This window comes from Hemitrygon akajei, chromosome 25, assembly GCF_048418815.1.
Source record: "Hemitrygon akajei chromosome 25, sHemAka1.3, whole genome shotgun sequence".
Classification (NCBI taxonomy): Eukaryota; Metazoa; Chordata; class Chondrichthyes; order Myliobatiformes; family Dasyatidae; genus Hemitrygon; species Hemitrygon akajei.
The window spans coordinates 60,157,290-60,170,670 of record NC_133148.1 but is presented as its reverse complement, the minus strand read 5'-3'; the positions used below and the strand labels follow the sequence as shown (position 1 = coordinate 60,170,670).

The following is a 13,381-nucleotide window of genomic DNA, read 5'->3' as shown; positions in this document are numbered from 1 at the left end:
CCACAGACCCACCCTCCACACATCCCCAAACACCCACTAACCCACCCTCCACACATCCCCAAACACCCACTAACCCACCCTCCACACATCCCCAACCACCCACTGACCCACCCTTCCACACCCCCCAACCACCCACTGACCCACCCTCCACACCCCCCAACCACCCCCTGACCCACCCTTCCACACCCCCCAACCACCCACTGACCCACCCTTCCACACCCCCCAACCACCCACTAACCCACCCTCCACACCCCCCAACCACCCACTGACCCACCCTTCCACACCCCCCAACCACCCACTAACCCACCCTCCACACATCCCCAACCACCCACTGACCCACCCTTCCACACCCCCCAACCACCCACTGACCCACCCTTCCACACCCCCCAAACACCCACTAACCCACCCCTCCACACATCCCCAACCACCCACTGACCCACCCTTCCACACCCCCCAACCACCCACTGACCCACCCCTCCACACCCCCCAAACACCCCCTGACCCACCCTTCCACACCCCCCAACCACCCACTGACCCACCCTTCCACACCCCCCAACCACCCACTAACCCACCCTCCACACCCCCCAACCACCCACTGACCCACCCTTCCACACCCCCCAACCACCCACTAACCCACCCTCCACACATCCCCAACCACCCACTGACCCACCCTTCCACACCCCCCAACCACCCACTGACCCACCCTTCCACACCCCCCAAACACCCACTAACCCACCCCTCCACACATCCCCAACCACCCACTGACCCACCCTTCCACACCCCCCAAACACCCACTGACCCACCGCTCCACACCCCCCAACCACCCACTGACCCACCCTTCCACACCCCCCAAACACCCACTAACCCACCCCTCCACACATCCCCAACCACCCACTGACCCACCCTTCCACACCCCCCAACCACCCACTGACCCACCCTCCACACATCCCCAACCACCCACTGACCCACCCCTCCACACCCCCAACCACCCACTAACCACACTCCACACCCCCTCACTACCCAGTAACCCACCCTCCACACCCCCCAACCACCCCTCCACACCCCCCAACCACCCACTAACCCACCCCTCCACACCCACCAACCACCCACTGACCCACCCTTCCACACCCCCCAACCACCCACTGACCCACCCCTCCACACCCCCCAACCACCCACTGACCCACCCTCCACACCCCCCAAACACCCACAGACCCACCCTCCACACATCCCCAAACACCCACTAACCCACTCCTCCACACATCCCCAACCACCCACTGACCCACCCCTCCACACCCCCCAAACACCCACAGACCCACCCCTCCACACCCCCCAACCACCCACTAACCCACCCTCCACACATCCCCAAACACCCACTGACCCACCCCTCCACACCCCCCAACCACCCCTCCACACCCCCCAACCACCCACAGACCCACCCCTCCACACCCCCCAAACACCCACTAACCCACCCTCCACACATCCCCAACCACCCACTAACCCACCCTCCACACCCCCAACCACCCACTAACCACACTCCACACCCCCTCACTACCCAGTAACCCACCCTCCACACCCCCCAACCACCCCTCCACACCCCCCAACCACCCACTAACCCACCCCTCCACACCCACCAACCACCCACTGACCCACCCTTCCACACCCCCCAACCACCCACTGACCCACCCTTCCACACCCCCCAACCACCCACAGACCCACCCTCCACACATCCCCAAACACCCACTAACCCACCCTCCACACATCCCCAACCACCCACTAACCCACCCTCCACACCCCCAACCACCCACTAACCCACCCTCCACACATCCCCAACCACCCACTAACCCACCCTCCACATCCCCAACCACCCACTGACCCACCCTTCCACACCCCCCAACCACCCACTGACCCACCCTCCACACATCCCCAACCACCCACTGACCCACCCCTCCACACCCCCCAAACACCCACAGACCCACCCCTCCACACCCCCCAACCACCCACTAACCCACCCTCCACACATCCCCAAACACCCACTAACCCACCCTCCACACATCCCCAACCACCCACTAACCCACCCTCCACACATCCCCAACCACCCACTGACCCACCCCTCCACACCCCCCAACCACCCACTGACCCACCCCTCCACACCCCCCAAACACCCACTGACCCACCCCTCCACACCCCCACCATTCCTTTATCTTCTAGATTTTTACTTTAATTTTGAGTGTTTATTGTTTTTTTTTATGACTGTTATCTTAGTCTTTCCTGCTGCATTGGATCCGGATTATCAATGATTTCATTCTCCTTTACATTTGTGTACAGGAAATGACACTAAACTGCCTTGAATTCACTGTAAATATTTTTATTTATTCTCCCCATGTTCCCATCAACTCTCTCCCCCCCCCCCCCCCAGATTCTTCCGTACACCCGCACACTGGGGGCAATTTGCAGCGTCAGTTAACCCACCAGCCCCAGCGTCTCGGGGATGCAGAAGGAAACCCACGTGGTTGTAGACAGGACGTCGTGACAACAGTGTCCGAGTCCAGGGTTGAACCTGGGTCTCTAGTGCTGTATGGGAGCCGTGGCATCTATTAAGCAGCACCGGCTGGGAAAGAGCAGTCCCTCGGCAGGGCTGGGGCAATCCACCTCTCGGCAGAGAAGGTCAGGGCAGCGAGATGCTGAGGGGTTTTAATCGACAGGCACTGTCTGAGTGGCCCGGAGATAACGAAGTAAGAACCAGTGCTGACTTTTGTGGTCTAGAGATCGATTAACCAGTGACCTCTAGTTCTGGTAGTGTGACAGTTAGCACAACACCACTACAGCTTGGGGTGTTGAAGTTTGAATTCATTTCTCGTACCATCTGTAAGGAGTTTGTATGTTCTCCTCGTGAAGCGGATAGATTTTCTCCGGATTCTCCGGCGGTCCAAAGACGTACCGGTTGGTAGGTTAATTGGTCGTTGTAAGTTGTCCTGTTATTAGGCCCGGGTTAAATCGGGGGTTGCTAGGCAATGTGACTCAAAGGGCCAGAAGGGCCTGTTCTGTGCTGTACCTCAACAAATATCACTAACTAAATAAGGGAATTGGATACGAGAAAAAATATTTTTAAATCCAGAGTGACAGCTTGGGGCAAGTGGGAAAACAGATGGAAAGGTCTGTATTCTGTTCAGTAACTTGCTGGGTGTGTGGTCCTGCCTTTCTTTCCCTTCCTCACTAATGCCCCACCTTGTCCCTTTCTGCAGGTACGTGACTGAGCTCCAGTCCTGTGCAATAACAACATGAGGCTACAGCTGATCCACCAGAAGGTAATTGCGTCCCTGACACTGTGCTGGGGGTAGCTAAGTGTCACGGGACTGGGCCTGGTCTCATCGGCATCTCCAGGGCCAGTTTATGATCAATATTTATCGTACTCGATTCTCATTCCTGCTAGATCCTTGGTTCTGTACTGAGAGGAGATTTGATAGAGGTATGCAAAATTATAAGGGGTATAAATAGGGTAAATGTAAGCAGGCTTTTTCTACTGAAGTTGGGTGGGACTACAACTAGAGATCATGGGTTAAGGGTGAAAGTTGAAATTTTTAAGGGGAACGAGGGGAAACAGCTTCATTCAGGGAGTCGTGAGAATGGGGAGCAAACTGCCAGCACAAATGGTGCGTGCGAGCTCGATTTCAACATTTAAGAGAAGTGTAGATGGGTACGCGGATGTTGGGGATATGAAGTGCTTGGGGCCTGGCGCAGGTCAATGGGAGTAGGCAGGTTAGATGGTTTGGCAAGGACTAGATGGGCCAAAAGGCCTGTTTCTGTGCAGTACTTCTCTGACGAACATTTCTATCCTTTCGCATTGACATTGTTGTGTTAGCTCCTTCTGACCATGACCTCCTTTCTCCCTGTAGATGAAGCCATCTTTACCATCACCCAGTGGGAGTGTAGGCTGCACTCCACCGACCCCAGGACTGCACAAGGTACGGGTCCAACCTCCAACACATCCCCGAGGTTGGGAAGGTCTGTTACCAGGGGTGAGGGGGATGGGTATAGGTCTGTCCTGCTCTTGGGGCAGGTGCTGAAAGTGAGTGGTGGGGGTCCAGTCAGAATGCTAGTGTGTCAAAATAGAGTTTATTGTCATGCACGTACACACCGTGATTAAAAAGTTATTTGCAGCAGCGTCAGAGGCTGCAAACGTAGGTTCAGATAAACAACATTTACAAGAAAGCGCTAAATTAATAACAACAGTTATACACGAAAGAACACAATAGGACCAAATTGTAATGCAAAGTGACATAGTGCTGCTGTACTTGGGGTAGAGAATAGGGTTGTGCAGGTTGGTTCAAGAACTGAATGGTTAAAGGGAAGCAGCTGTTCTCGAACTTGAATCTGGCAGGACTTCAGGCTACTGTACCTCCTGCCTGATGGTGCTGTGAGATGCTGGGGTTCTTTGACAGCTCCTGTAGATGCTACCGATGGTGGGGGAGGGAGGTGCCCGTGATGTATTGAGCTGAGTCCATTACTCTACAGCTTCCTATGTTCTTGCACGTTGGAATTACCACAGCAGAGCATGTTGCAACCAGGCAGGGTAGTTTCAGCAGTATAACAATCGATATTAGTGGAAGCAACATCTAACAGTCCGGGACATCTGCTGGTCTGCAGCAGCCAGAGTCCAAGGGTTCTGCATGATCAGAATCTGCCCTGTGCCTTGCTTTTACTGGAAGGGCCCGTGTTGGAGGGGTTTGTGGACAGATTGTTGGGTGGCGGTGTGGGGTTGCTGTTTTAACCCACACTGAGTATGAACCTTCCTGCTTCAGATCTACCGAGAGGCGGCCATGGTGCTGTCTGTCATCCTCATCCTCGTCCTCCTGATGCTGGTACAGCTGCTGCTCTTCCCCCTCAACCAGCGAGTCAGCCACACGGCTCGGACGCAGGGCGGAGCACTACGGCCGGACGAGGACCGGACCAGGGCTTGCATTGACTCCTGCAGGTACCGATGGGATAGCGGGCTCTGGCACCCGGCGGGGTGGAGGCAGGCTCCTGAGGTTAGCCTTGGCAATGCCGGGCTGCAGTGGTTTCTCCAACTATCCGGAGGGTTGGGGGAGGGAGGAGTGTCAAAACCCATCATCTCCTGCTGGTATCCCGGGGAACAGATTGGTCCTGGGTGCATTCTGTGGTGTTGGCAGTGATATGCCTGTTGTAGCAAATTTACTTGTTTCAGCTAATAAAGTGGCCACTGAGTGTATGTCTGTGGTCTCCTGCTGCTGTAGCCCGTCCACTTCTCGGTTTGACATGCTGTGCATTCAGAGATGCGCTTCTGCACATCACTGTTGTAATGTGTGGTTATTTGAGTTACTGTCAGCTCCTCCGACCTCTCATTGCAAGATGTTTTGTCCCACAGAACGGTACTCACTGGATATTTTTTGTTTTCACACCATTCTCTTTAAACTCTCGAGACTGTTCATGAAAATCCCAGGAGGTGAGCAGTTTCTGAGATACTCAAACCACCCCATCTGGCACCAACAATCATTCCATGGTCAAAGTCACTTAGATCACATTTCTTCCCCCATTCTGAATTTTGGTCTGAACGACAACTGAACCTCTTGACCACGTCTGCATGCTTTCATGCACTGAGTTGCTGCCACATGATTGGCTGATTGGGTATTTGCATTAACGAGCAGGTATACCTGATAAAGTGGTTCTAAGTGTAGTTTCAAGCAGATGTTTTCAGTGTCAGATATGAGATGTCATTCCAGTAGAAGTCAAGTTCTGTCCTTAATAAAGATTTATTCTGTGAAGCATTAAGGCTAACAGGGTTTGGCTGCTTAACTTTTCGTTTGTGCCACTAACATAGAACACTTCATCTGGATATACGTCCTTCGGCCCACAATGTTGTGCCGATCTCTTGCTTTAAGGTCAATCTAACCGTTTCCTCTTGCATAGACCTCCATTTTTCTGTCACCTATGTGCCGTCTAAGTGTTTCTTAAATGCCCCTGATGTGTCTACCTCTACCACCAGCCCAGGGGTGTTCCATGCACTCAGCACTCTCTACGCAAAGAACTTGCCTCTGACAGTCCTTCCCCACTATGCTTTCCTCCGATCTCTTTATTCCCCCTTGTAAAAGCCATTTTCATACTGGGAAATAAGTCTGGCTGCCCACCTGGTCTGTTCCTGCTGTCTTGTACGCCTCTATCAGGTCACCTTTCATCCTCCTCTGCTTCAGAGAGAAAAGCCCTGGCTCACTCAGCCTTTCCCCATGAGACATAGCAGCCTCTTCTGATTATCTGGACTACATTCCTTCAGTATAGACAGTGCCCGATCTGTGAACGATTAAGGAACGGACTAATTCCCACTCCCATCGGGGAGGATATGGGGTATCCACTCCAGGACCACCAGGCTCAAAAACAGTAACTTTCCCCAAGCTGGTCAACACCTCCACCCACTAACCCACCCCTCCACCACTACTTTATCATTTCCCATCAGAGTCGCCTTGTGTACGGGCTCTCCTGTACCTAGCGTCACTTCATGGACATACAATCAATCTATATAAGCTATAATCAATACAGTCAATCTATATAAGCTATCCTATATGTATTGATTTTTTAAAAAATTATTGTGTTGTGTTTTTTTGTGCTGCATTGGACCCGGAGTAACAATTTTCTATCATGCTGGAAATGACATTAAGGAAGGTTGCATTAATAAGGTTTCCCTGCCTCTCGGTGTGACTGGGATCGGTGGGGGGGGGGGGGGGGGAATATTACAGCCCTAGCTTCCAGGTCCCACCCATTACCTAATGCCACTTCTGTGAGGGGGTGTCAGCCAAATGTAGTGATGGGGAGAGATTTTGTTGTAACAAATTTTTTTTTTGTTCAAGTTACTGAAGATCATTCTTCTGTTCCCAGTCTCACCCTTGTCGAAAGCATTCCAGAAGGGATGCACTTTGATCCCAATTTCACCAGGAATCCCTCCATTTCTGATGGCTGGATGAAGCTGTTGAGCAGTGCTGGGAGCAGCGTTGACATCGCCTCCTTCTACTGGACCATGAGAAACAACGACACGAGGACAGAAGAGCCCACAGCCAGGCAGGTGAGTCAGGAGATGCTCAGTCGGTAACCTCTGCCTGTAACCCATCACTGACCTCTTCACGGGCAGATGGGAGTCCGGAATGATGCACGGGCCACCCTTGGTCATAGATGAATTTAACATGATAACAGGCCCTTCAGCCCATTTCACCACAGCATTCTCCCTGCTAGTCTGAGCTGCCTGCATTTGTCCCATAACCCTTGAACTCACCTTCCTTCATATACCTCTTCAAATGCATGTTAAACATCGCAGTTGTACCTGCTGTGAACCTGGCAGCTCATTCCAGCTACTCTCCTGTTACCTCTCATCTTATCTTGTATCTGTGCTCTAGTTTTGGTCTCCCCAACCCTAGGGAAAACCCTGTGGTTCCATCTTATCCATTCCCTCATGAGTTTACAAACATCCCTCATTCTCCTATACTCCAGGGAATAAGATAGTGTGGCCAACCACTCTCTGTAACTCCAACTCTCTAGTCCAGATAGCATCGTCATGTAGAGTGCCTATAAAGAGTATTTCCCCCCCCATTGGGAGTTTTCAAGTTTTATTGTTTTACAACATTGAATCACAGTGGATTTGATTTGGCTTTTTTTGAGACTGATCAACAGAAAAATACTCTTTCATGTCAAAGTGAAAACAGATCTCTACAAAGTGATCTAAATCAATTACAAATACAAAATAACTGCATCAGTATTCACCCCCCCCCCCCCCCTTAACATGACAAACCAAATCATCACTGGTGCAGCCAATTGGTTTTCGAAGTCACATAATTAGTTAAATGGAGATCACCTGTGTGCAGTAAAGGTGTTTCGATTGATTGTAGTAAAAATACACCTGTATCTGGAAGGTCCAATCACTGGAGAGTTGTTTATCCTGGCAAAAACTACACCATGAAGACAAAAGAACACTCCAAGCAACTCCACGCAAAGGTTGATGAAAAGCACATGTCAGGAGATGGATACAGGAAAATTTCCAAGTCACTGAATATCCCTTGGAGTACAGTTCAGTCAGTCATCAAGAAATGGAAAGAATATGTCACAGCTGTAAATCAGCCTGGAGCAGGCTGTCCTCAAAAACTGAGTGACTGTGCAAGAAGGGGACTAGTGAGGGAGGCCGACAGCTCTGGAGGAGTTACAAGCTTCAGTGGCTGAGATGGGAGAAACTGCACGTACAACAACTGTTGCCCGGGTGCTTCACCAGTCGCAGCTTCATGGGAGAGTGGCAAAGAGAAAGCCACTGTTGGAAAAAACTCACATAAAATCTCAGCTGGAGTTTGTCAGAAGGTATATGAAGACTCTGAAGTCAGCTGGAGGAAGGTTCTATGGTCTGATGAAACCAAAATTGAGCTTTTTGGCCATCAGACGGTGGCGTAAATCAAACACTGCACACCATCAATACCACACCATCCCTGCTGTGAAGCACGGTGGTGGCTGCATCGTGCTGTGGGGATGCTTCACTGCCCCAGGCCCTGGAAGGCTTGTGAAGGTAGAGGGCAAAATGAATGCAGCAAAATACAGGGAGATCCTGGAGGAAAACCCGATGCAGTCTGCAAGAAAACCTTGACTTGCGAGAAGATTTGTTTCCAGCAAGATAATGGTCTCAAACAGAAAGTCAAAGTTACACAGGAATGGGTTAAAAACAACAGAGTTAATATCCTGATGGCCAAGTCAAAGTCCAGACCTCAATCCAATTGAGAATTTGTGGCTGGACTTGAAAACGGATGTCCACTTGCAATCCCCATGCAACATAACAGGGCTTCTGCAGTCTTGTAAAGAAGAATGGGGAAAAATTTCAGTGTCCAGCTGTGCAAAGCTGATAGAGACCCATCCACACAGACTCAGCTATAATTGCTACCAAAGGTGCTTGTACTAATTACTGACTTGAGTGGGGTTAGTAATTACTTTGTGTTTAATAATTGTAATAAATTTAGACCAATATGTAGAAATTTGTTTTCACTTTGACAAAGTATTTTCTGTTGATCAGTGTCAAAAAAGCCAAATTAAATCCGCTGTGATTCAGTGTTATAGACCGTGAAAATTTCCATGGTGTTGAATACTTTTTGTAGGCACCGTATCTCTTATGCACCGTACCTCTTCAGCTTGTCCTATTACAGGGTGTCCAAATCTGCACACAGTACGCCAAGCGCGAACTCATGAGTGACCTGTATAATGTGTGACGCTTTGGTGAAAGCCAGCGTGTTAAATGCCGCCTTCTCCGCCCTGATTACGTGAGTGGCCACTTGCGGTGAACCGCGCCCTCGTGGACAGGACTGTGCTGCAACAGTCTCCAGGTGGCCAGATGAATACGACCCCAGAACCTCGCGTGAAAGTCGAGGGCACAGCAATCTTCCGAGCAGGCCTCCCGTCTGTCCACGTAAGCGTTCGCTCCCTCCGCCACAGAGCAGTGGCGTGCCTTCAAAGCACACTGCAGTTACTTGCCCGGATACTCGGACGGCATTTCCCAAACTCTGCCATCCCTGCTCCAGGAAGGAAAATGACAGCAGCTGCAAGGGAATTGGAATCGGAATCAGGCTTGATATCACTGGCATACGTCGTAAAATGTTGCAGTGACAGTCCATTGCAGTATATGATCTTAAAGAAAACTAAGTTACAATAAGTGTGTGTGTGTGTGTATATATATAAGTTAATTAAAAAGTGCATTAAGAAAGGAGAAAAAAAGCATTCAGAGCTAGTGTTCTGGTTCATTATCCACATCAGAAATCTGATGGCAGAGGGGAGGACGTGTTCCTGAAATGTTTAGTGTGGCTCTTCAGGCTCCTGAATCTCCTCCCTGGTGGATGCTGCCTTTTGACGGGGACCTGGATGCTGGGAAGGCCAGTGTCCTTGATGGATTTGTCTGAGTTTACAACTTTCTGCAGCTTTTCTGATCCCGTGCAGTCCATAGCAGACAGTGATGCAGCCAGTCGGAATGACCTCCACGGTACATCTGTAGAAATTTGGGAGTTGACAACTCCTACAGGTTCCCATTCAGTTCATTGATTCAGCTCAGTAAAAGGCACTTCCAGCCCAGAGAGCTCGCGCCACTTTGTTACACCCATGTGACCAAATAATCTACTGACTTGTACGTCTTTTGACTGTGGGAGGAAATCAGAGCACTTGGAGGAAACCCACGCATTCATGGGGAGAACGTGCAAACTCCTTACAGACAGCGACAGAATTGAACCCGAGTCTGTGTCATTGTATTAGTGTTACGCTAACCACAACATTACCGTGCTACTTTGTGGCTAGTCCTTCATTGTCACTTGGTCTTAATCCATAAGATGTAGGAGCAAAACTGGGCCATTCAGCCCATTGAGTCTGCTGCAACATTCCTTCCTGGCTGATTTATTGTACCTCTTAACCCTATTCTCCTGCCATCTCCTTGTAATTCCCTGACTATTCAAGAACATATCCTCCAGGCTGAGTAAACTTGGCCTTTTCTCCTTGGAGCGACGGAGGATGAGAGGTGACCTGATAGAGGTGTACAAGATGATGAGAGGCATTGATCATGTGGATAGTCAGAGGCTTTTTCCCAGGGCTGGAATGGCTAACGTGAGGAGGCATAGTTTGAAGGAGGTTGGGGGGAGGGGGTGTGATAGAGGGAAGTTTTTCACACAGATTGGTGATTGCATGGAATGCACTGCCAGCAATGGTGTTGGAGGCGGATACAGTAGGGTCTTTTAAGAGTCTCTTGGATAGGTACGTGGAGCTTAGAAAAGTAGAGGGCGATGGGGTGGGGAAGTTGTCTCCAGAGCAGATGGCATGGTCAGCACAACATTGTTCTATGTCAACTTCTGCTTTAAATATACTGAATGACATGGACTCATCTGCTGTCTGTCGTCATGAATTCCACAGATTTATCACCCTCTGGCTAAAGAAATTCCTCCTCCTCTGCTTCGTCCTGAAGCTGTGGCCTGCGTTCCTAGACATGCCCCCCGCTATAGGAAATGGCCTCTCCGCACCATCAGTTCACCAGACCTCGTCGCTCCTTCTCCCACATCTGTGACCCTGTTCTGCTGGTCATTGACTTTGCTGCCTGGTTCAAAGAAAAAAGCAACTTTATTGGAAGTGCTTCAATAAATCGTTTCACACTGCAATGACAACTAAACTGATTGATTGATTGATAGAGAAACAGTGTGGAATTGTCCCGTGGCCCTCCATACAGCAACCCTGGCCTAACTCCCCGGACAATTTACAATAACCAATTACCGTAACCTACTGACCGGTAACGAGTTTGGATGTGGAAGGAAACAGAAGCACTAGGAGGGGGTCGTAACAGGTGCTCCCTGCAGATCATATTGGAATTGAACTCTGAGCCCCAACACCCTGAGCTACGATAGAATTGTGCTGACAGCTGTCGCACCCGACTAACTTCAGCCAAATTAAAATATTGCCAAACTGATCTGGGAAGCCATTGAATTCCCTGCAGTGTCCGGCCCTTCCTTCACGCTCATAGCCAGCACCTTTTATCTTTCAGGGATGCCGGGGGTCTACCCAGCTTGGGCAGGGCCCTCAACTGCATGGGCAGTTTGGTCAGGCCCAGGGGCAGGTCAATCAGGGCAAATAAACCTCTTCTTGGTCGTCACGCTGTGCTGTGGAGCCCTGCTGGGACAGTAGTTGTGCTGGGTAGGGTTTACTATAAATTCCTTGCTGTACCGTTGGGTCTTGGGCTAACCAGTCCTGTCTCCTTTCGTGATGCGAACACATTTTCCACCCAGATCTCTCTTCTTGCAGCCTCTCACAACTGGCTCCATCCACCTCCTCTCATTCCTTTTGTTGAAAGTGCTATGCTGTGCTGAATTCCGTCTGCACCTGTCACTAACTTCCTGATCTGTGGCCTTGTCTCCTCAGGGGGAAGCCATACTAAAGGAACTACAGAGAGTATCTGGGAAGCTCTCAGTCCGAGTTGCTGTCAGCAAGCCGAACCAGGAGCAGACTCTAGCCGACCTTAATCTGCTGAAGCAAAGCGGTGAGGAAACTGGGGAGCGACCGGGATACCGGAGTGTGTCGGAGGTGGGAGAATGTTGCTGGATTGGGGGACTGCAGACCTGTGGTGGAGAATGGGGGTTGGGGCTAATGGCTCTGTAGAGAGACTCCAGTAGTCCTGGCCAGTGGTTCAGGAAGGGACAGGCCAGTTCACCAGACCTCCTCCTTCCGGGTGCGTGACCCTGTGCTGCCTGTCATCGACGTCACTGTATGCTGAATGCAGATCCAATCCAGGTGGAGGATCTTGACTGGAAATGTTGCTTGTCCATGATATGAATGAATTATAGGAAGTGTAGGTGGAGCGATACCATATGGTCAGCTAGAGAAATGGGTAACAGTGCAGTGCGATATCAAAATAGTACATCAGGAAGGGGAGATAAAACTACTTTGGTTGTGACTTCTTTTCTTCATTTTGGGGGATTTTTTTCATGTCTGATTTACAGAAAAATTGGTTTACAGACTGTTCTCAGGGACAGAACCCAGGAACAGCCTGTGCTTGTCTTAAAGCAGGAGTTCCCAACCGTTTTTATGCCATGGTTGGGAACTCCTGCTGTAGAGGCAGTGGGTCACCACTCTGTGAATGAGGAGAGGTTAAGTAGGTTGCATTTTGAAAGGGCGCCTGAGTTTGCAACGCTTTGACAAGTAGACGGTTGGTGGGGGGGGGGTCAAGTCGCTGAATATTGTTAAGGTGGACAGTCCATGTTTAAGAAGCAATTAGATGATGGTCATTGGTTTTATTACTATTAGATGCATGAAGATATAGCAAAAAGCTTTCTGTTTGCCTGCCATCTAGACATTATTCCATAGATCAGTACATGGCAGTGGTACGAAAGGGGAAATGGTTATAGAGAATGTGCTGCCCTGGGAGACATGACTGTGCAAAGGCCATGTGGAAGGGAGGGGCCACGAGGAGAAAATGGAGGACATCACAGTGCAGAGGTCATGAGGCAGACTGAGCGATCAGGAGTTCATCTTTAATGTCCAGGTTTATAACAGTTGATCTGGTGGTACATGTTCTCAAGCTTTTGTATCTTCTATCTGATGGGAGAGGCAAGAAGAGAAGAGGGGCAAGGTGGGAAGAGTCCTTGATTATGTTGGGTGCTTTCCTGAGGAAGCGTAGACAGAAAATTTAACATGGCGAGGAAAAGGACTGGCCTACTGCATGCACGTGGGCTGGGTGTCGAAAGGGAAAGGTTCATCATGGACAGGATGGGCTGAAGGGCCTGCTTGAGTGTTCCGGACACCAAAGGCATTGAGAATATTGGGAAGAGAGTGGGAATGTAGTGGGTCAACAACAATTGTGTTGAATACCAGGGAAGGTTGACGGCTGAGG

At 50.4% G+C, this 13,381-nt stretch overlaps 1 protein-coding gene across 3 annotated transcripts in view; it reads left to right on the top strand.

Moving 5' to 3' along the window:
• Window positions 1-13,381, top strand: part of LOC140716642 (5'-3' exonuclease PLD3-like) — a 55,450-nt gene that overhangs the window by 21,393 nt on the left and 20,676 nt on the right. For all 3 annotated transcript variants that reach the window (XM_073029468.1, XM_073029466.1, XM_073029467.1), the window contains exons 2-6: window positions 3,243-3,305; window positions 3,894-3,962; window positions 4,800-4,972; window positions 6,886-7,069; window positions 11,914-12,031. In XM_073029468.1, the coding sequence (XP_072885569.1) occupies window positions 3,279-3,305; window positions 3,894-3,962; window positions 4,800-4,972; window positions 6,886-7,069; window positions 11,914-12,031 (571 nt within the window). In that variant the 5' untranslated portion in view covers window positions 3,243-3,278. The remainder of the gene's footprint in view (window positions 1-3,242; window positions 3,306-3,893; window positions 3,963-4,799; window positions 4,973-6,885; window positions 7,070-11,913; window positions 12,032-13,381) is intronic.